The following is a 23,814-nucleotide window of genomic DNA, read 5'->3' on the forward strand; positions in this document are numbered from 1 at the left end:
TACACAGTATCATAAGACAAAATAATTGATAATTCAAGATATGAAAAAATTTACCGTAAAAAAAAAAACTTATTTAAATCTCAAAATTTAAAAGGTGTCACAAGCGCGCATACAATCATTGTGCAACAATCATTGACGCTCCTTTTTATTGACAAAACACATTATATTATAGTCTATTCTCGACCAAAACACTAATTAAATTTGTACCAAATTCAACACATATATACTGTGGGATTGAGGTTAGGTGCTCACTTTACATATATAGACAGCTGAAATATTTGATTTTTGTGGCCGTTTAAACTTATGTTATTTCAAAGTTCAACTCTGTGCCCTCATGCGATGATGACTATTGTCAAATTAAATATAAACGGAATCCATAGTTAATTTCTGTTTGCTGATAATGTAAATTAAACGGAAAAGGGTCAAATTAAAATAACCCTCAACGTATTGAAAATGACTCATAAATGCCTTCAGTTATGAAACTGTAACCTTAGAGTTAGAAGTAGAGAGTATTTACCATCCGAACAACCCTTTCTCGTCGCAAGGAATCAAAATTTTTACTTAAAAAGTGCCATGAAGAAGAAGAAGTAGAGGAGGAGCAGGCAATGTCTTATCTTTAAACTTGTCAACAGTGGCTACAAGTTAAATATTTTGAAAAAATTGATACTATAACTTAAATAGTACCATGAAACTGGCCACCACATGAAACTATTACTTAAAAGTGGCCATTTGGTGCAATTCATCCACTTTCAGGCCCAATGGGTATGCAAGTCTAGGTCGGGCCACTACGATGCTGGATCATTTGTCCTAATTCATACGTACTTCATTAGTCTGGGAAAAATACTTCTCCACACAAGAAAAAGGAAATTACTTAAATAAGTTTTCTATATAGAATTCAATTAAGTTTTTAGAATTACCATAAAATGATGTGGTGCAGTGGATGAAGTTGTTCCTTCCTTAATTAGAAGTCTCAAGTTCGAGCCCTGAGTATGAAAAAATATTGATAGGAAGCGCTACCCCCGAATAGGACTTTGCCCAGCGCAAATTCAAATTAGTTGAACTCCAATGTGACACTGGATGAGAAACCCCCAAAAAGTCGGATGTTCCAAATGTACTTTTTGGCACAAACAATAAACTCAAAGTACTACTTATTAAATGTTTACCAAACATTTGAAATAGTTATTTTAAGTGGTTAATCCCTAATCTATACTACATGTTCAAAACACATATATATAAAATTTCTCATTTTCTTAATATTTTCATTTCATTTATTCTTTTAGATTCTCCTACGTGCTACAGTTCACGTGTGTTTGAGTAATATTTTAGTCTTAAGTGATCGATTATGTAAAACACTTAGAATATAATTAGAGACAATCTAATTTAATATCCTTGATTTGGTCATTTTTAATAAGTTACAAGTAACCTTAAATTCCAATTTTTAATTTGTTAAAGTTTCACAAATTATCAGAACTCATACAAGCCAAAAGTACGATAAGACATATTTTCCTACAAAACAATCTTATGTTTGTTTTTTTCTCTTATCTTTTTGAAAAGGACAAGAAAACTATCTGAAAATATTTCAATAACATAATTATTATATTTGAATAGTCCATCAAGAAAATTTAGCTTTTCCAGACTATCAAATCTTTTTAACTTTATAATATTCATTTGTCAAAAAATATGTACTATATTTGTTCACCTCCTTTTAGATATGCATAATAATAACAGTTTCGATAATTTTCAATAAATATTTATACCTTGAATAATAACTCAAAAAAGAAGAAGAAGAAAATGGTCTGAAATATCCCTCAATTTTACAACTTAGAGTTGATACAATAAAAAATATATCCACTCTAAATCGCAAAATTAAAAAATATATAAAACTTTTTTCTAAAAATAAATAGGAGTATATCATAACTCTTGATAGTCTTGACACAAAGTAGGTGGTATGTACAAATTCCTTTTGTTCTTTTTCCTTTTGTTTCCAAAGTTCTTGAACATTTTAATTTTAATTTTTTTTGGTTAACAACATTTTTATTTTTATTATATACTTGGACTTGTTCTAGTTTTAAGTTTTATATAATTTCATTTTGTTGAAGAGTCTAATGTTGTTGGTGCCATAATTGACTCCTGTTGAAAGTTACATGTATATATAGTTAATTAATTAATAGGCTGTTTGATATTGGGTTTGGGAGCTCATAAACACTTATTTTGAGAAGCAGAAGCAGAAATTTATTTTTTTCACGATTAGAATATTCCTTCCATATATATATATATACACACACATATTTATTAATATATCTCTTATTAGTTAATTAACATATATCTTATGTTAATTTGGTTAAGTTCCATTTAATAATTTTAGTTTTTATTTTTATGTAATAAATTTTATATTTATTTTACGTTTACATATTATTATTTTATTTATTATTTTACCGAATTAAAAAACAAGAAGAATGCAACAACTATATTTTTGTAAGATTAAAAAAAATTAATAACTATAGATTTTGACCCTTCAAAAATATATAATATTGATTGAAAATTTAAATATGCACATTTTAATTTAATAAAAATAAAAATTTAATTTAATTTGTTGTAATAGATGTTTAAACTAGTTTATCTCTATAAATTAATCTTAATATTAAAAGTACATTAATACTTGCCTTTACTCGTAATTTGACTCTCAAAAACACTTTTTTTTAAAAATTAGCCAAACACAACTTACTTATAAAAATCACTTTTCAAATGAATTATCCAAATACAAATTATTATTTTTTCCAAAAATATTTTTCTGAAAAGTTATTTTTCAAAAAGTAATTCTGAAAATAAGCATATTTAGTAGCATTGCCAAACAGGCTCTAATAATTAATGGCTAATGCACTTTCTTTCAAAAACAACTGGAAAAAAAAACACACTCTCTCCGGATAATTGTGAGTTTTCTAAAGAAATAAGATATTTAAAATTGAAAGCGAGTGATTTGATTTTGAGCTTGACACATATTTTTCCTTGAAAATTAAGGATAAAGTTGTGTTATAATATAATGAGAAGAGTATATTTAGATAGAAAATATAACGAGAGGAACATATTTAGATTTAACATATAACGAGGGGTATGTTTAAAATATTTCTAATAGTTTACGAGTATATTTAACTTTTTTTATATATTATATACGTATGTTCATTTTTACTTATACCATTTCAAAAATAAAAAAAATAATTAGTCCTTTTATTTTAAGTATCAATTATTTTCTTAATAAATGAAATAATTTATGATATAGTTAAATTATTATTTTACTTAGGACTTTATAAGAAATATGTCAAGTCAAACACAGACAAAAATAAAAACATCTATGAAAGGAGTATATAGTTAGACCCCTTTGACTAATTAATCAAACCATTATCTACTTAACATTTTATCTAAAACAAGATTAACACGAAACCTTTTTCCATTAACACGCCGTAAAAACTTAATGATAAAAAACGCAAAAATTGACTCCAATTATCTGGGGCCCACATTCATAATGCGGGAAATAAACTGAAACTCCTCCCCTTTTCGCTCTTATCTTCACTCTCCTACACGCGCTCTCAAATAACTCCATCTAACGGCCATCACAGCGAGTGTACAACACTCTCCACCATAGCGATTCACTCACACCTGACATCCTCGACCAGATCGTAGTACAAAAAGTAACGAACAAAATAACAAGAAAAAAAAAAAAACCGGTCGGTCCTTGAATTTGAAGAGAGAGAAAGAAGTTGTGTTTTTTTTTTTTAGAGAGAGAAAGGAAGAAAAAAAAACTCCCAAAGCACAAAAGCACAAACCCATTTGTGAATCAAAACTTTGGGTTTTCAAAGAATCTGACAATACTAACCTTATACTATATATATATATACCCACCAAGAATTTTATACCAAGAAAAAAAAAGATTCTTTTTTTTTTTTTAATTTTTTGCCCCCCTTTTGGTTTCTTTATTATCAGAGAATGACAGAGTCAAATATAAACTATATTCATTTCATATTTTCATCATGTGGGTGTAACAATTTTCAAGAAAAGATTAGATTTTTGATGGGTGGGTATAATAAGATTAGTAGTAGAAAGAGAAAGCTTTGTTTTTGTGTTCATAGTTTTTCTTTCTTCTTTAATTTCATTAGTACTAGTATACTAGTAGAGATGCTGTTGGCAATAATAATTATTACTACTACTATATCAATTTCAAGAAAGAGTTAATTTATTATCAATATTTAGGCAAATCTCACCACACATCTCAATCAGAGAGTCCTTACAGGCTTACAGGGTGCTAGTCTTTATTTTACTTTTGGGGGCAAGAGAGAGAGAGTGTGTGTGTATAGATAATGCTTTCAGTTCAATATACTTTGTGGGTGTGTTTAATTTTCTGTCTTTTCGTCAATACCAAAAGCAACCAACCCCCAATTTCCTCTTTCTCTTTCTATAGCTGCTCTAACCCTAATTTAGAGAGAGAAGTAACAAAAAAAGGGGGGATTTTGATGGATTGTAAGGGTGGCTGCTGCTATTTTGTAGTTGGGTTTTGATTATTTGGGGTGTAATTTATTTGGGGGAAAGTTAAAATTTGTATCTTGTTGCTGAAATGGAGTCTGATGGTGGTGGAAATGGAGAAGCTGGTGTTCCTATGGCTGTTGCTGCTGCTGCTACTAGTGATGCTGGAGTAAATGGAAGTTGTGATGCAGGAAAAAAGAAGGTACCAGAAGGGGAGCCTAAGGTTAAGAGGAAAATGAAGACTGCTTCTCAGTTGGAGATTCTTGAGAAGACTTATGCTAGTGGGTTATCTTGCTCTTTCCAATCTTTTTTTTAGTCTTCCCCATTTTGGTTTTTGATGGATTATTGGGTGTTGTAGTGTTTTTATGTTGTTAATTTTTGATTACTTATAGTGAGGGTGTATCGGAAACAAGGGTAGGGTCTGCATCCATTCAGTCCTTAGGACCCCACTTCACTTGTGGGATTATATTGGATATGTTGTTGTTGTTATAATTGTTGATTAGTTATAGATGTTTATTTGTTGCATTTGGCGTTATAGGCTGCAAATTAATGGGGTTGAGTTAATTTTTTTAATTGTGTAGCTGATACTTATCCTTCAGAAGCATTGAGAGCAGAGTTGTCAGTAAAATTAGGCCTCTCTGATAGGCAACTGCAGATGTGGTTCTGCCATAGGAGGCTCAAGGACAGGAAAGCTACGCCAGTGAAGCGGCAGAAGAAAGAAGAAGCTTCACCTGCAGCAATGATTTCTTCTGGTGGACAAGGGGATGAGATGGCAGTGAGTGGTGAAATTGGGAAGGAGCATGTTTCTTGTTCTGGTTCAAGAGTAAGTCCGATTGGTCTCATGGACTTGCAGGTGCAACAACAGCTCCACCAGCGAGTTGTTCATCGACCTGGAACTGCAGTTCCTAGGTTTAGACCTGAACTGCCAGCTTTGAAGAGATATTATGAGCCACCTCAAGCTATATCCGAGCTTCGGGCAATCGCATTTGTGGAAGCGCAGTTGGGGGAGCCATTAAGGGAAGACGGACCTATTCTCGGAATGGAGTTTGATCCCTTGCCACCCGGTGCATTTGGTGCACCAATTGGTAAATTTACTTCCCATGCTTATTTGTCTCTTTGGAATTTGCATGAAGTTTGATGACTAGTGGGTCAAAGTGTTCTGTGATATTTCTGCTCGTATTGTTACACTGATGATAGTTAAATGTGCTAGGGTGTATTAATTTACTTCCATCCCCTTTGGTATGTTCATGGTATTGGACCTCTATTCCTCAAATTCATACTATATTGCCTATCAAAATGTTTATATTTCTGATTCTATTCTGTCGACTGAAGATACTGATGTGGATGTACGCTATACTCCAGCTGCTGAAATTTCTGTGCCATTGTTTTAAAATTAGTGGCCTGTTTGGATGGGCTTATAATAAGTAACTTATAAGTCAAAAGCTAAAATCCATAAGTAGAGGATACCCTACTTTTAGCTTATTTTTTTTAAAAAAATTAGCCTATAAGTTAGTGCTTAAAAGCACTTTTTAACCTTTCCAAACATCTCCAAAACAAAAAATGTAACCTAAAAGCCAAAAGCACCTAAAAATAAGTTAATCCAAACAGGCACTAAGTGCTGTTGCTTTCGTATTGGCCCGTCTCCAAGTAATTCCTCTTTGCAGATACAAGTAATTTGACTTCGTTCTCCATTTCATTTTTAACCTTTATGCAACTCAAGTGGTTTGTTAAAAATGATTAAACTCCTTGAAACATGCATAAGGACTAATTGGCTTTTTCCCCGGTGAAGTGGTGGTAAGAAAGTGGCACCAAAAGTGGTTTGGCATGCTGTATAGCAGTGTTTTGCATAAACCTACAAAAAATGAAGCCAAAAGTTGTTAAGCAATCTGCACATCATTATCCGTTGCATCAAACAAAATTATACTCCCTCTGTCCCTAATTACTTTCCCTAATTACTTGTCAACTTTTAAATTTACATACCTTTTAAGAAAACAATGATTGACAATAGCGAGTTTACCATTTTACCCCTATTAATTATGAAGTGGATGTATTAAAAATTTAAGATTTTCAAGAAGTTCTACCTTTTTCAAAATTAATTAATTGAGGGTATAATAGGTAAAAATAAATTGTCCTTTCTTGATTTGTCAAAATGGACAAGTAAAAAGGGAAAATTGGACAAGTAATTAGGGACAGAGGGAGTACCTTCTAAGAAAAAATTCTCATGTGCAAATGTTTACTTTCTCAAAAAATAAATAAAAATTCTCCTGTGCTGAATTCAAGTACAGTTTCCACACCTTTCAGTTCAACCATCATAATTTATGGCACAATTTAGGCATCTTAAGCGTTTTTGTTACTTTGTCTTTGCGCCCTTTTTATTATTTATTGCTCTTTAATTGATTTCTTGTAAGGTTTTCTTAATTTGCATTTTTTTTAATCAAGATATTGGACACAACGCCTTGATTTGCATTGTTGAGTTCCTCTTTGTTCTCTGTTCCAGTGAAAGTTGGAACTCCCGAAGATTGCCCATTCTTCTTAAGCTTTCATCTTGAGTTTCCCATTTATGTATTTCCTTCCAATTCTATCAACAGCCTTTGGGTGGTTCTTAGTTGGGGAGGAGTGGAAAATAACATCTTCTCTTATAACTCTTCTTTTTGGCTGTTTGATAGAAAATTACAAGTTGTATTATGACATATAGCTGCAGCGTGTGCTTTTGTGCCTCTCCAAAGTGTTCCTGAATAGTTGTGAAACTGTATAAATAGCTTGTGCAAAACAATGGGGACTGGGGACAAAGTATTACTCCCTCCGTTTCAAAATAAGTGGTGTTTTTAGCTTGGATACACCCCTTAAGGAAACTATTCAGTCCTAGAAAATAAGAAGTGTTTTACTATCTTACCCCTAATTAAATTTCTTGTAGAAAGAAGTGGTTCTTTAATGGTGTAAAACTTAATGTACTAAAATATGGGTAATTTTGGAAGAAAAACTTAATTCTTAGTGTTTTGAAATAAAATGTAAAGGTAAAATCACCACTTATTTTGAAACAGGGAGTACAAACTATGCTACTTCCTTTGTCCCAATTTATGTGATGTAGTTTGACTGGACACGAAGTTTAAGAAGTATGGGGAAGACTTCGCAATGTTCCAAAACTAACCTTAAAAGAGTACAATTTTGTGGACTTGTTGCTAAATTAGTGGGACCCAACATAGCTAAAATGTTGATAGTGTCATTAAATATTTGCCAAATAAGGAAATATATCATTCTTTTCAGGATTGACTAGAAAGGAGAATGTGTCATATAAATTTGGACAGAGGGAGTACAAATCCAGTGCTTGCTTAGATATTGGAAAAAGTGAATACAAAGTAATCATTCGTGTGACCTACTATATGCTAAGGAAAACTAACAAGAACCAGGCTAGGCCCAGTGTTATCAAAGGCAAACCGCATAAAAGCTCTTCTAAGGTCCGTTGGGGATTTAAGCGCAAAGCGCAAATAAAGTGTGGGCTTTAATGCAAAAAGGTGCAAAGGGAGAAAAAATAGAAATATATATGTTTAGTCCAAGACTAATAATTATAAACATGAATGACATATATGTCCAAAGAAATTGAAAAAAATTATGATAAAGTGACATATCAATTGTTTAGTGTCACTTCTTCAGAAGCTCATTGGCAAGGAAAAGTTTGCCCTAGAACCTTGATGACGACACTGAAGCGCACATAAAGCAAGGCGAAGCGCTCAACACGTTTTGAGCGTCGCTTGAGGGCTTGAGCGCACTTAAAGCGCGCCTTTGACTACACTGGCTAGACCTCCCCCTTCTGTGCACCTTCTTGCTATTGAATATCAACATTCAATTAGAAAGTTCAAAAGAAGAAATTAGAGCTTTAGTATCATCCACAATGTGTCCAAAGCTAGTATCATCCACAATGTGTATGAATATCAACATTCAATTAGAAAGTTCAAAAGAAGAAATTAGAGCTTTAGTATCATCCACCATGTGTCCAAAGCTAGGGTCGGGCCTTGTTGTGCATGGACTCTAGTTACAAAACCCGATCAGCCCAGGTCAGGTGACTTGAAAAGACCAAACATGGACCACCCGCTAAGAAAATGGTAAATAATGCAAATGCGGGAGAACTAAGTGCTCCTTTGGCCTCAACCTTGCTGCTGAAACTATGCCCGACTGATTACTTAAAGCATATGATGAAATTATCATTTTAATATACTTATAAAGAAAAAAAGAAAGTGTATAGTTAATTTCTTTGGCTTCCAATTTTCTCATGAGTTTTTTTCACGAGTTTTTTCTTGGTCCTTACTAACTTACCCTTTACCTTCCATCTAAAATACTACGAGCTGTTTTAACTTCTCGTGGTGAGAAGTACTAATAGAAAATTAGTCTTGAGAAAAGAAACCTTGTGTACTCTGTACACGAATCAGTGAGAACAATTATTAGTCGCTTATGTGTTGGTTTTTTAGGATTTGCTGGAAGTATACTTTCTGAAGAATTTGCTGTTGATTTGCCTGTATAACTGTCTGCTTTCCATATTACTTTTGTCAAAACCCAAAAAGAGAGAGAGAGAGAGAGAGGGAGAGAGAGCTGTGATTGCTTTTCAGGCCCTAGCCACTGAGGGAAGTAATTGGAGCCTCCATTGGATGAACACTGATAAACTTAAAAGACATGTGATTTTCTTTGAGGGGCTTAAGTTGGATTGACATACACTGTATATTAAATTTTGTAAATGTATCTGTTCACCAGTGTCATGTATATTTTGGTTTCTGCAAGTTGATATGCTCCTGCTAGTTCTGAAAATGTAAAGAATGTGCTATAGTTGATCTTCCTCGGTCTTCATTTCTGTTGGTTATTTTGCTCAATTGTATATGCTTATACAATGTGGCCCCTATGTTGTGAAGGTATGTTTAAAGTTGATGAGTGTTTTTCTTTCTGCATGCAACAGTGGCAGCCATGCAGCACAAACCCGCCGGACGACCTTTTGAAGCTCAAATCTACGAGAGACCAGATGTTAATGCAATCAAGGTCAGCCTCTTCACTTGCTTATTCCAATCCATATGTGTTAACAATGTTCAGATCTTTTTATGAAACAATTAGTAAGTCTGATTAGAGGTGATGAAGAATGAAGTCATACAACTGATCCAAAAAAATAAAACGAAGTCACTCAACGTTTGTATCAGCTAAAAAACATGGAAGATAAGCACCCGAAGGTTGGGGCCTCAAGCCTAGTGGTCAATGAAGTGCGTTGAGAGCCATGAGGTGTATGTTCAATTCCCACGGGAGGCAAAAACACTAGGTGATTTCTTCTCATCTGCCCAACTTTGGTAGATAGAGTTACCCGGTACCTATGCGGGGTTGAGGTAGCATGTTTGGCAGAATTAGTCGAGGTGCGCGCAGGTTGACCTGGACACCACGGGTATTAGTCAAAAGAATGGAAGATAGTTAGAAATATTCGTTTAGTAGACCACTTGTGGGATTACACAGGGTATGTTGTTGTTGTAGTAGACCACTTGCTCTACCTTATAAATATTATTACGGTATGAAAGATTGCTTTCTCACAAAGTATCCTGTTTTGTCTGGTTAATGGCCAAGGAAGCAGTCCTTACACAAGACAATGTAATGAAGAGGGGGATAACCTTGTGTTCCAGGTGTTTCCTATGTGGTGAAACATCTGAGACTGTTAACCATCTATTTTTACATTACAAGTACACCATCATTTGTGGAGAATATTCCTAAGCCTCAAAGGCATCTCCTGGACAATGTCCAGGAAGGTGGCTGAGGCATTACTATGCTGGGAGGAAGCAGGTGTACATGCTAAGGACAGAGGTCGATGGAGAATTATCCCGGGGGCTATTTGGTGGGATGTTTGGAAAGAAAGGAACTCAAGATGTTTTGTGAGCATAGAGAACAATGTGCAGAAAGTTAAACTAAACTGCATTTTACTTTTAGTCTTTTGGTGTAATCAATTATACTCAAATGACATTGTCTCTATTATTGATGTGCTAGACTCAATCTAGACATAGAGAAGTGAAATCAGGAGTACACTTGTATATAAGGTTACAGTACAATCCATGTACTGTTTTATGATATAATACAAATTTACCAAGTTCAAAAAATATAAAAATAAAAATAAAATATTGTTTTCTTAGTAGAAGCTGATACCTTTTATCCAGTGTGATCAAAGGAAAAAAACATATAAGTTCTAAGGTTTGATGGGGCTTGAAGCACAAAGCTACATTGAAGAACGACCAAATGGAGAAAAAATACAAATATATATGTGTAGTCCAAGACTTAAAATTATAAGCATGAATAACATATATATATATTAAGTCCCCCAAGGCCTAGCTCAAGTGACAAAAGGTGGAGGATTTATGGCTTAGATCGCAGCCCCACACCATGCAAAGCAAAGCCTGGTATTTAAGTGGAGAAGGGTAGAGGGGCGGGCCCATTATCCACCGAGTTTAGAAGGTTGTGATTGGTCCAAAGGGCGGGTCACAAACGGATTTCTCGGTTATAAAAAAAAACAAACATATATTAACAAAGAAATTGATTTTTTTCTTATGATAAAGTGAATATCAATTCTTTAGTGTCGCCTCTTTAGGATTTACGCTCATTTGCAAGGAGCAGTATGCCTTGGGGTCTTGATGACGGTTCCCACTAAGCTAGGCGAAGTGCTCATTGCTCAACATGTTTTGCACCTTCATTTGTTTTTTTCTTCTTCATGGATTTAGATGTTTAATTTTCCACTAGTTTGGTTCATCTTTTATTCAGTACCTTATGACTCTTGTAGTGACACACTGACACCTGTCATTCGTGGGGTCACTGAAAAAATGTGCAAACTTTACTTCTGTTACATATGGTTATGTGATTGGAGTAATAAAAGGTTTCAGGTTCTGCAAACTAATTGGACAATTGTGATTGAAATTTATTTAGCATGATTGATGTAACTATTCTCAATTGCTGATTCCTGGATAATTCATAGCGAAAAGGTGAAAAGAGTCACAAGCTGATGAAGGAAAGAAGACCATATCGTAGTTAAGGGCTAGTTTAAGGCATGTAAAATGCTTGCTGTTGTATATTTCTAAAATAACAAAAATTTGGAGCTAGAGAAATTATAAAGGAAAAGAGGATTTATATGTTTATCAGGTATATTACCCTTCGGGGTGGCCCAGTGGTTTGAGCTTGGGACTTCCATGTTGGAGGTCTCAAGTTCGAAACCCCTTGTCAGCGAAAGCAAGGGGTTTGCCTTCTGGGTCGAGCTCGTCGCACCAGGCTTGCCTAGTGCGGGTTACCTCTCCTATGTGGTTTGCGAGCTATTGCATAGGAGCGGGGGTTTTACCCTGTGCGCACCCAAAGGGTAGCGGCTGCGGGTTTCCCTTGTTATCAAAAAAAATGTTTATCAGGTATATCATCTTTTGTTTCAGATGATGAGGATATTTAGTGATATGTATATATTAGATTAACTCCTACAGTATTGGAGGAGAATTAACAATTCAGAAATTTCATGCCAGGGTACTACAAGGACTTTGCGTGAATACCAGTTTCTTCCAGAGCAACCATCAAATAGAAGCGATAGCTATGAACAATCTGTACCATCTCATCATTACCGTTCAACTGAAGTTCAGAGCACCAGAGCCATCTTATCAACTGGGAGGTCATTTATTCATGGGAGTGAGCAAGTGGCCTCTGGATGCAGTATTCCTGGTCAGATCCCGACTTTAAATCTTCTGCCTCAAGGGAGGCAGGGTCACATATCTCCAACTTCTGCTGAGGCTGAGGCTGTTCCACAAAGATCTCTTGTGAACATTGAAGTGGAGGCTAATTATAGTGGTCAGCCAATGATGGCGTTGGAGAGTCCATTTATGCCTTCTGATAAAAGAGTCATCCATGACGAGGAACGGTTGGAAAGAAAGCGAAAGGTTTCAGCAGATACCTATTCTTCTTCTTCTTCTTTTGGATTTAGTGCTAATATTCTTTGGAAATTTGTACAGGAACACATAAGAACATATGTTACCCCCCTCTGACTAGAGCCCTTTGGTGCTGCGTTTCTGTTTATACACAAGTTGTAACCTGTTAAAAAAATAGCATATGTTACCTTAATCTTGTCTGAATTTGAAAATTTTGTAATTATCTTTTAAAATTTTCCTTAAAGAGGTGAACAAAAATCTTTGAACAAATTTTATCTTTCTTGGTAAGAGAGCTGTTTCTCTGCTTGTGTCTTGGCCTTTATAGTTGTTTACATATGTGTCTTGCAGAGTGAAGAGGCAAGAATCTCAAGGGAAGTGGAGGCCCATGAGAAGAGGATCCGGAAAGAGCTTGAGAAGCAAGACATGTTACAAAGAAAGGTCTCTCCTCCTTTTAATCGCAAAATGTTCTGTTCGAGAGTTGGGATGGATGTGTTATTTACTTGCAATCATTTTGTTCTTTTGGCACATAAAACAACTCATGAATGCTACGCCAATATGGTGCTAATCTACAAAATGTCTAGATTCTGTATACAGTATAAGCATCCCATCAACTAGGCAACTATCTATACTAGTAGGTATGTTTTACTGTGTTGTATACCAGAGGCTAGGATATTCCCTCCTCTGTTTTGTGCATCTACTATATATACAACAGCCGAGGATCTCATCCTGGCTTTAACCCAAAAATAAAGGTATGTTTTGCTTGCATCAGAAATGCAAATGTAACATAAGATAATTTATGACCTTGACCACAGATATTCATTTACTTAGAAATTATCTCCTACCTCTCTCTCCCCCCATAAAAACAAAAAAAAAAAGGTAGTTCTGCATAGCTTCTTTTTTCTAGCTCCCAGATTACCTAATCTCCAACCTGACATTTGAGTCTGCCACTGTTCTAGGCAGTACTCATTGAATGTTAAATTTGAAACCTGAGGCCTACACCTCTGACAAAATTTTAATGTAGCAGAAGGTGGTCCTAATCCTTGAAATCCTAATAATTGCTTATCTGCAGAGAGAAGAGCAAATGAGGAAAGATATGGAAAGACAGGACAGGGAAAGGCGGAAAGAGGAAGAAAGACTGCTCCGCGAAAAGCTGCGTGAGGAAGAGAGGTATCAGCGTGAGCAAAGGCGTGAGATGGAACGAAGAGAGAAGTTTTTGCAGAAAGAGTCTATGAAAGTAATTCATTTTGAAATTTCTTATCAGAGGCATGCCTCTTTTGATAGTTTTAGGCAGAGTATTGAGTTTGTTTCCTCCCTTACCTCCTGTAGGCAGAGAGAATGAGGCTTAAAGAAGAAATGCGCCGAGAGAAGGAGGTTGCAAGGCTTAAAGCGGCTAACGTAAGGGCTACTGCCCGAAGAATAGCGAAAGAATCAACAGAATTAATTGAAGATGAACGTCTGGAATTGATGGAGCTAGCAGCCTCAAAGAAGGGTTTGCCCTCAACATTGTCACTTGACAGTGAAACTCTACAAAATCTAGAAGCATTTAGAGGTAGTTCCCATAACATATACTTAACATGTGGTGGAAGTTTGTTCTTGTATATTGATCAGAAATTTACTTGCTACTACCTGAAAATTAAGCTTGGTAAACAGCCTCTTGAAGAAATGCAAGGTAAGGGAGCATACAAAAGACCCATGTGGTTCAGCCTTTCCCTGGACCCTAGACATAGCGTAGTGCACTTTTTGCCCTTTATCTGCTGTTGAATGTTTCTTTTCAGAGTCATATATGTGGCTTCAAGTCTTTGTTGAGTTCTTCAGTTCTGTTATTTCATGAGAAAAATGCTCTCGTCTTTACTACTGAATACTCCTTCCCATCCCATTTCATATGACACTATTTTACTGGGTGCATAGTTTGAGATGTTATTTCGACTTGTCTATTACATAAGGAGGAGGGGAAGAAAATATTATATGTAGTAATTAGTTGGATACAGTAAACGTGGGATCGAGTTCAAACTAATTGAATTTGATTTCTCTTACTGTAAAAAAAGAATCTTAAACTTGTGTAAGTTTTGTAAATAATACCATCTGGGAAAGTACACCTTGGCATGTCCAACATAAAAGAGTGTCATATAAATGGGACTGGGGGAGGTCAAGGAACATAATTTTTTTTCTCCTCATTTAGTAAAGTGAATCTTTAATTTCCACAGGATTTATGCTTTGTTTTGTTTCTGACATTGCTTTCATTCTTTTCCCTGTGGATGAAAGCATGTTTGTGCCTATTGATAGTCTTTCAACAGAAACTGACTTTCTCTCTCTCTCTCCTTTTAGTTTAATTCTGTATTTCCTTTTTATTTTATGGTTAGAGAGAGTGGATGGTCTTTGAGTATTAGTATCTCATGCCCTTTTCAGATACAGTTGACGGACATGCTCACTGACTTATTATGTACTGAAATGCCCTGTTTGCATTTGCTTGAGCACTCTTAAATCAAAAGTCGAAACCTATGAACCATTCATTTTTCTTTCTTCCATGGTTTATGTTTTGAAAAAATATTTGAGAAGTCCAAATGACCAGGATTTTGCTCCTTCCTTTTGATCGGAAATAAACTTCAAAGAAACCATTCTCTGTTTGGTTAATGATTTGTTATTTTGTGAACATTAAGCCTTGTCTGACTTAAAGTTGATTCTAATGAATTATGCAGTTGTATGGATCTAGTTGATATGATTCTTGTAATGTACACTTACAAATACAGGGGGATATATTATTATATTTTGAAATATCTTGAGAGCAATTGAACGGCATTTTCCCCCCCTTTTCATTTCAGACCAATATTGATTGTTACTTGTGGTTCCTCTATTATAACTGTTCTCTATTCAGGATGCTAAGTATCCTAAATTAATTTATTCTTCAGATTTGCTCAATGAATTTCCACCAAAGAGTGTCTGCCTGAGAAAGCCATTTGAAGTTGAGCCATGGATATGCTCTGAGGAGGACGTGGGTAATCTTCTTATGGTATGACCATTTACCATCTTCTTCTTATTTAAAACACATAGTTCTTTTTTATTTATCATTTTATTTTGAGGAATGGAGCTCTTGTTTGGTCTGTGGTGGTGCTGTGGAGATCTCCACGTAATTTTGAAACAAGTACATCCTAAAATGTCAACATTTTACAATTTTTGAATTGGCTGATAACGTTTTGGAAGGCAAGGGGTATTAAGATCAAAGATAACTATGAACTTATTGTGCTCCCATAGGTAAAAACCTTGAATTTCGTGGACATTACTGTTGATATTCATTGTATTCTGCCCATCAGCAGTAAAGTTTTTGTATTTGGACTGGAGTCAAATGAAAACCATGTAACTCCTACAGGGTTATTTCTCAACCAGATTATATGGTGAAATTAACCCTATAAGCATCTGGGGTTGCTTGGGTTTAATTGGGACATTTTCTAAGTATATCTTTTGTCCTTCCTCTCTTCAGGTTTGGAGATTCTTAATTACTTTTTCGGATGTTCTCCATCTCTGGCCATTCACTCTGGATGAGTTTGTACAAGCATTTCATGATTATGTACGTAAACACTTTTTTTTTGGATCTACAATTTTGAATTTTTCCAGATTAATTGCATAGATATAATATTAGGACACTCTACTTTCAGGATCCAAGGCTGCTCGCAGAAATACATATTGCTCTTCTCAAATTGGTAATAAAAGATATTGAAGATGTTGCTAGAACACCTGCCAGTGCAGTAGGAGCAAACCCAAACACGAATCCTGGAGGCGGACACCCTGATATAGTCGAAGGGGTAGATTTTTCATGTTATTGGTTTTTGCTGCTTGTCTGGTTAGGAATGTGATGTGTTTTGTTGCCCATCATTGTGAAATGTTTTAGTCATGTACTTTGTAACAGGCATATGCATGGGGTTTTGACATAACAAGTTGGCAGAGCCACTTGAATGCCCTGACGTGGCCTGAAATACTGCGGCAATTTGCACTTTCTGCTGGTTTTGGGCCCAAGCTAAAGAAACAAAGTGTTGAACCAGCTTATCCACGTGATGAAAATGAGGTATGATCTTCCTTTTCCTTTTATTCACCTCCACAAGAAATTGGTCTGCCAACCACAACAAGCCCACTGAAATCCCACAAGTGGGGTCGAGTGTATGCAGACCTTACTTCTACCTTGTGAAGGTAGAGAGGCTGGTGCCAAATTCAGATTATTAAATGCCAGTTGATTGCAGTAGTGGCGCAAAAAGCTTGCTCTGCTAGTTAGCTTAGAAGGCTGTTGATGAGCTTTATTTTAGTAATTTTTTTGGATATTCAATAGTTTTAAGCAATTTAGCAAACATTATGATGATTGTCTCAATTGACTGATGCCCTGATTTTGAATGTATCTTATGGGGGGTTACTTATCTCAAAAATATAAAATAAGACAAAATAAAACTATACATATGTTGGGATGTAGTGTTCGGCAAGAAAGTTTTTCCTATTCATCTTATTCTATTTCTAATCATGTAAGAGAAGTGCTCATTGCTCAATACTCTAGTATACTAACAGAGGCGTATCCAGGATTTCCGTAAGATGGGTGCACAGTTACAAAAAAAATGTATCTTAAATAAAAATTTGATCGGTTTTACTTTTAGGTTTTACTTAAATAAAAAAATGCTACTAGTTTTAAATTTTAATATACACATTTGATTTAATTATATAAAAATTACATTTGATTTAATTATATAAAAATTTTACAGTGCTAATTTTTTTAGGAATTTTCGATGTAACACACTTGAAAATTTTGAAAGATTAAAGGAAAAAAACAAAAGAATAATTAGTTGAAACGCCAAAAGTGTAACCAATAACCTCTTAGAGATGTGTTAGTAAAAGAGAAGATAGATATAAGATTTAAATTTCTATCCTCACTTAGGGGGGTGCACCCAATCATCATCGTATTATTATATGATAATTTGAACGTGGGTTCACACATCTATATTTAAATATTTTATAAAAAAATATAACACTACTATATATGATCTAGAGAGGGGAGCATGGGTTCACGTGAACCCACATCACCCCCTCTAGATACGCCCCTGACTAGGTACTGTTTTTTACATATAATGCTGCGTCGGGGTTATCTTGTGCAAACCTCAAGTATTTTCACTAGGTGCCCGCTGCCTCCCACCAGTACAAGTATTGGATAACATGTTCCACCAAGCCCAGGCAATACTAGGTGCTTCTGATGCCCAGTTTATGCATTTTGCCATTGGAGTATAGAACAAGTTGGATCTAACTTGTTAAACTCATTTGTCATGTGATTTGATTCCCTTTTTATTCATGTGGTTTCTCTTATCATGTCACCTCCAACTTGGTTGCTTCTACAGTGTAATAATGGGGCAGATATCATTTCCAACTTACGAAGTGGAGTTGCTGCTGAGAAAGCAGTTGCCAAAATGCAAGAGAGGGGCTTCTCTAATCTGCGGAGATCTAGGCATCGATTGACACCTGGAACAGTCAAATTTGCAGCATTTCACGTTCTTTCACTTGAGGGAAGTAAGGGCCTTAATATCCTTGATGTTGCTGAAAAGATTCAGGTACTTTTGCTGAACCTTATTATCTGGAAGTTGGTGAAGGATTTAGGTAATTTGGGGATCATGTGATGCTGTTTCCTGCTGTTCTTTTAGCTGACTTATCTTTTTCTTTTTTTTTGGGGTGAAGAAATCTGGTCTTCGGGATCTGACAACCAGCAAGACACCTGAAGCATCTATTTCTGCTGCATTATCGAGGGATACAAAGCTTTTCGAGAGAACAGCTCCTTCGACATATTGTGTACGTGATCCTTACAGGAAAGATCCTGGTGATGCTGATGCCATTCTCTCTGCAGCTAGGGAAAAAATTCGAATGTTTAAAAATGAGTACGTGAATGGAGAAGAAGCAGAGGATGTTGAGAAAGAGGTTGAAAGGGATGATGAGTCTGGAAGTGATGCTGCTGACGATCCTGAAGTTGATGATTTAGTCTCCGAGCTAAAATTTCCAGAGACTCCTGAGACCCATAAAATCGACAGAACTGATGGACAGAGTTCTAGTTTTGACTTGACTCAGACACCAGAAGATCTCAGTATGCAGAATTCAACCGCAATAATGCATTCAGTAAACTTCAGGGAGTTAAAAGCAACTTCCGGGGATCAATCAGCTGCAAGTGGTGTTGATGCAGGTAATCTTGATCAAGAAGATACAGTCATTGATGAAAACAATGCTGGTCAAAAATGGGTTCAAGGGCTTATGGAAGGGGAGTACTCTGATCTCACTGTTGAAGAGCGCCTTCATGCGCTTGTTGCCTTGATTGGTATTGCAAATGAGGGGAATTCTGTTCGCCTTATATTAGAGGTTTGTTGATAATGATGTCTTGGATGCTTTCCTTGTCAATTTTTCTATCAGTGAACTTAGTTTGAAATCTTTTCAGGAGCGACTGGAAGCTGCATCTGCATTGAAGAAGCAGATTTGGGCTGAGGCACAGCTCGATAAACGTCGTTTCAAGGAGGAGTTCTTACTGAAGGTACAATATCCATCAGTTAGAAGCAACACTGAACAGCTTTGCTCAGTTACTTCCATGGAGGCAAGGCAAAGTCCATTGCTTGCTGTTGGTCACAATGAGGTGGCAGACATACCTTCACTTCTGCAAGAAGCCTTGCATAAATTGCCAGATGAACCCAATAATCCTAGTAATGTTGCTGTAGAAAAAACTTGCCAAATGCAAGAGACCTATGGAGGTCAGGATAATTCGCAGCTCCAGCATTTTGCATATGTTACCGAAAAGTCGCGTTCCCAGCTGAAAGCTTATATTGGCCATAGGGCTGAAGAGACTTTCGTTTATCGGTCTCTGCCCCTTGGTCAAGATCGCAGACGTAACCGGTACTGGCAGTTTATCACATCACCCTCTCGAAATGATCCAGGTTCTGGCAGGATTTTTGTGGAGTTACGTGATGGTAGATGGAGGCTAATTGATTCTGAAAAGGTAGTAAAATTCAATTTCTATTTCAACCTTCTGCATCAGTAGCTTTTGTGCAACAGTTTTGCCATTAGTTACCATTATTTGTTTTGAGGGGGCTAATTTCACCTTACCTCATCTGGATTTATGTGCATTATCAATAATACCCCTTCCCCCCACCCACACACTTTTTTTTGTGGTAAAACCCAACCCCAAACATCTCTGTCCAGGAGCCAACAAAACCACCATCCTTAATGGTGAGTGGAGGGTCCTTACCACATCCATTTCTCATTTCTGGATTATGTTTACCCTTTTCTTACCCTGTTAGAGGTTGTATTTTTAAGCTACTAGACCTGCTATAGAGGCTAATGATCAAGGTTCATATAATATATATGTATATTTTTTTATGATAAAATTTCTTTCTTCTACGTGTAGGATTTCAATTGTTTAATGGCTTCTTTGGATATTCGTGGTATTAGAGAATCTCATTTGCATTCAATGCTTCAAAATATTGAAGCAACTTTCAAGGGAACTGCTATGAGGCATAAGTACACTGAAGTGAAACTTGATAACTCCGTGAAAGAGCATACTTCTGAAACAGTACCTAGCATTGATTATTGTTCAAACACTGGTAGCTCTAAGAGCACAATCTGTGTATCAAACCATGAAACATCAGAACCTTCAACTTCCTTTCTTATTGGGTTTGGAAGGAACAAAATGGAGGACACTGATGCCTTGAGGAGATATGCTGATCTAGAGAAGTGGATGTGGGAAGAATGTGTTCATCCCCAGTTTCTATGTGCAAGGAAGTATGGAAGGATGAGATGTGAAAATTTGATCAGTACTTGTAATAATTGCCATGACACATACTTCTTGGAAGATAAACACTGTCCTTCTTGTCATAGGACATTCAGTCCGGCAAAGAGTTCATATTTTTTGGAGCATGTTGCTCAATGCAAAGAGAAATTGGAGGATCTATTTTGGCCCCTGTGTATCATGGACTCATTACCTCCTCTTCGAGTTAGATTGCTAAGAGCGCAGTTAGCTTCAGTGGAGGTAACATACTCTTTCCTACATCATTGGATCTAGTCTCTGGCTTCTGTATTGACTTCTGAAAGAACATTATGCTTGTGACTTCTTCTATATGTGCTTTTGATTTCATGGAAGGTGATATTTGTTTTATAGGCCTGTATCCCTCCTGAGGCTCTTCAGCCTGTTTGGTCAGAATTATATCGAAGATCTTGGGGTTCAAAGTTGCATATTGCTTCAGCAGCTGGTGACCTCCTTCAGGTCCTCTTGTTGTCTATAGTTTTTCTAGTTTTTACACATAAGTTTTCTGGTATCTAATCATGCATATCAACTGGAATTATTAGCTTATCAATATTTACTGAGAGATTCATCAAAAATGTTAGAGAAAGACATAATAATTACTCAGTGCTATGTTGCTCGGGATCTCCAAAATTGTTGCCACACCCGTGTTGGATTCTCCAAAATGCACCACTTTTGGAGTATCTGACACACACCCGTTGACATTTTTGAGGAGTCCAAGCAACACAAGACTGAGAGTCACTACTTTAGCATCACAAACGTAAAGCACACCCTATCTGACCTTAGTTGTCTTTTCTTCTGTTAGTTGTTCTTGTTACCCATTTTCTGTAGAAGTATTCTAACTGAATAACTTTGTTAACGGTCTTTTCCTGTGTCTGTCTCTTAGATTCTGACATTATTGGAAGGTGCTATCAAGAGGGAATATTTGATATCAAATTATGAAACTACAAATGAGTTGTTGGGTGCTGTTAGCAACTCCAATCTTGATGGCATGGCAGCGGTGTTACCTTGGGTTCCTCACACAACATCTGCTGTTGCACTTAGGCTTATGGAGCTTGATCGCTCCCTCTGTTATACACAGCAGCAGAAAGCTGATTCTCTGAAAGATGACGAATCTGCAGATTTCATTGTAAGCTTCTCATTCTGTTGTTCTGACCTAATAGATAGCAGTTTCATCAGATTTGAGGAATGTTTGGACTTAAATGTGAGTAATTTTTTTTTTTAAGGATTTCATTCTCTTGCATCACTCCAACATTTCTCCCGCTTGAACCCCAGAATATGATTCATGAAACATTCCCCTCATTGAATCCATGATAATGTTTTAGATTATGCCAGTTTTGTCCCTATTACAGTCAATGATTTGCTGGTTTCAACCTCCAATTTCTTATAAAAAGTGGGTTGTGTGGGGGACTTTGAACATCTGATTTCGCATTTAAGAGGACCACTTTGTTTTTGCACTAAATAACAATTTTGGATTCTTTGCCTGCATGCATCACATATATGTTCTGATGGCTCTTTTTCTGCTCTAGAAATTGATTCTGTAAATTTTTTAAGCTTCTGCTGGGTGACTTCGTGACTTCATATTCATTGAATTTTTCCGTATATGCCTCAGACGTTTAAAACTAATTATGCTGACATGAAGAGAGCTGCGAGGGTTATCTCTGCTGAAGCTCGTGAATATGAAAAGCTAGAGCCAGATTATTCAGTTAAGGTAGGAGGCGGACATGCTAATTCAGGACAGGGGCGTAATCGTGTAAGAGGAGGAGCTCATTGTCGTGTCCGTGGAGGCAAATCTCAGAGAAAAGTCAATGCATCCAGATCTGACTCTGCCCAGAGAAGTTCAACAAAGAACAGCGACAGACTAGACCACCTTCCTGCCTGGAAAGGTCGAGACCGAGGCAAAGGAAGACGTAAAAGAGGTCGTCGCTCAGTTCGTAATAGACAAAAGCCAGTCAAGAATGTGGAAGAAGTTACACCCGAAGAAGTGCCCATCACCAGTCAGCAAGATTGGAACGAAGTTGAAGATGAAGAAACACCTCAATTTGAGGCGCCTGATAATGACTGTGATTCTGGAACATCAGGAAGTGAAGATTATAAAGGCCAAACAACCGTCAATGATTATGAAGACTTAACAGTTGTTGACTACGGTTCTTTCAGTGGTAGAAATGATCATGCACCAACCAGTGTGAGTTACAGCATTGGCCAACGTTATACTGAAACTGCTGTAGATGGAGATGGTATTGGTGATTACGAGGATGACCATGATGAAGAGGATGAGGAAGATGGATTGGCCAATAAAAATGTCCAAAGATACTTTGATGGCGAGTCTGATGAAGAGGGGGATAGATATATGGATGAAGATCTTGTTGAAACCCCAAATAAAGATTCAGAATCATCTTCCGAGTATAGTGATTGACAACAGTTCTTGAACACTGCAGTGGAACCCAAAGGGTATTTTCTCCTCATGAGCGCGAAAGAGAGGAAGATTGATGGATATATTCTCTACGCGTCTTACGCTCATCAAGAAGCGATAATGTTGTGAAAGAATCATTAGTTCTAATTCTAACTGTTTATAGTTAGCATCCAACTTGAAAATAGTACAGTGCTCCTCTTTACACTAACATATGTATTAGTATTACATCTCATGTAATCTAATGTGGTTATATATTTGGCGTTCTTTTCCTGTCCATATGTTGTCAATGCTCACACAAATAATGCTATCGGTTTACATGTGCATACTAGCATTTTGCTGCTGATCCCGGCACCTTGGGTCGGAAGCTGGTTGCAAAGTAAAGAAGGGTGGAACACTTGGTCTCGGCACCTTGGGTCGTGTTACAAAATGTACATAGTCATATCTACTCATAGCATAATTATAGGTAGAGATCTTTAGGAATCTTAGAGATATTTAGGGATATTTTCTGATTTTATTTCCTCAGATAGATTTACATGTACACCTATAAATAGCTCTTATTCTTGGATAATACAACAAGGAAATTGGTCCATTGTGTCTATATTTTATATGGTATCAGAGGATTATATGTTCTTTGTCAGTCAAAAAGCTCATCGGAGCTTGTCGGAATCCGGTCAATGTCCATGAATGAAATTAGTGAGCTTGAATTTAGTTTTTGCTACGTGTGAGTGGACCAAGCTTGGTCCGGCTTTCTTTTCCAGCATCGGCTTATCATTTCTGGATGATTGGCGGTGATCCCCTAATTATAGGACCAATTTTTCCGAGAAGAAAACCCTCCAAACAGAATCTGTGGACCCTCTTTGGTCAGGTTTGAGACTTCTCTGTTTGCTGCTAATTATACTTGATTATGGAAATTGTGTATGAGTGCAGTAGTGGAATTGTTGCTTGACCAACTTGTGAGTTGATATTGTTTGTTGGAGGCTATTTGAAGCTTATTTGGGAAATTATTTCTAGAGGGTCATCGAGTTTGGCTACTGTCAGTTTCTTTTTTATTGTGTTATTATGTTGTTGTTTGTTTGTTTGGGGATTTTGAAACACTTTCAAATATAGTTGGTAAAATGACAGATCGATTAAAAGTTGTTGCTTCACGTTTATTATCCGACAAAATGGTTTTGGTTTCGGTTGAGGAG

At 36.3% G+C, this 23,814-nt stretch overlaps 1 protein-coding gene across 1 annotated transcript; it reads left to right on the forward strand.

Moving 5' to 3' along the window:
* Positions 1 to 3,957: 3,957 nt before the first annotated feature.
* LOC125877023 (homeobox-DDT domain protein RLT2) lies at positions 3,958 to 22,900 on the forward strand. Its single transcript, XM_049558327.1, has 18 exons — positions 3,958 to 4,796; positions 5,097 to 5,600; positions 9,458 to 9,537; positions 12,024 to 12,431; positions 12,768 to 12,857; positions 13,489 to 13,653; positions 13,746 to 13,968; positions 15,326 to 15,426; positions 15,895 to 15,981; positions 16,070 to 16,216; positions 16,321 to 16,476; positions 17,783 to 17,992; positions 18,117 to 18,785; positions 18,862 to 19,413; positions 19,822 to 20,442; positions 20,572 to 20,676; positions 21,101 to 21,343; positions 21,827 to 22,900. Exons 1-18 carry the CDS (start codon positions 4,607 to 4,609, stop codon positions 22,628 to 22,630), a joined length of 5,355 nt encoding a protein of 1,784 aa, XP_049414284.1. The 5' UTR covers positions 3,958 to 4,606; the 3' UTR covers positions 22,631 to 22,900.
* Positions 22,901 to 23,814: the final 914 nt, after the last annotated feature.

This window comes from Solanum stenotomum, chromosome 9 (genome assembly GCF_019186545.1).
Source record: "Solanum stenotomum isolate F172 chromosome 9, ASM1918654v1, whole genome shotgun sequence".
Lineage (NCBI taxonomy): Eukaryota > Viridiplantae > Streptophyta > Magnoliopsida > Solanales > Solanaceae > Solanum > Solanum stenotomum.

Excerpts from the sequence above, each read along its gene's own strand:
- LOC125877023 (XM_049558327.1), top strand. The coding sequence starts at position 4,607 with ATGGAGTCTGATGGTGGTGGAAATGGAGAAGCTGGTGTTCCTATGGCT. Across the intron at positions 18,786-18,861 it reads CTGTTCGCCTTATATTAGAG|GAGCGACTGGAAGCTGCATC; the intron begins GTTTGTTGATAA and ends AAATCTTTTCAG. Across the intron at positions 20,677-21,100 it reads CAGCTGGTGACCTCCTTCAG|ATTCTGACATTATTGGAAGG; the intron begins GTCCTCTTGTTG and ends TCTGTCTCTTAG.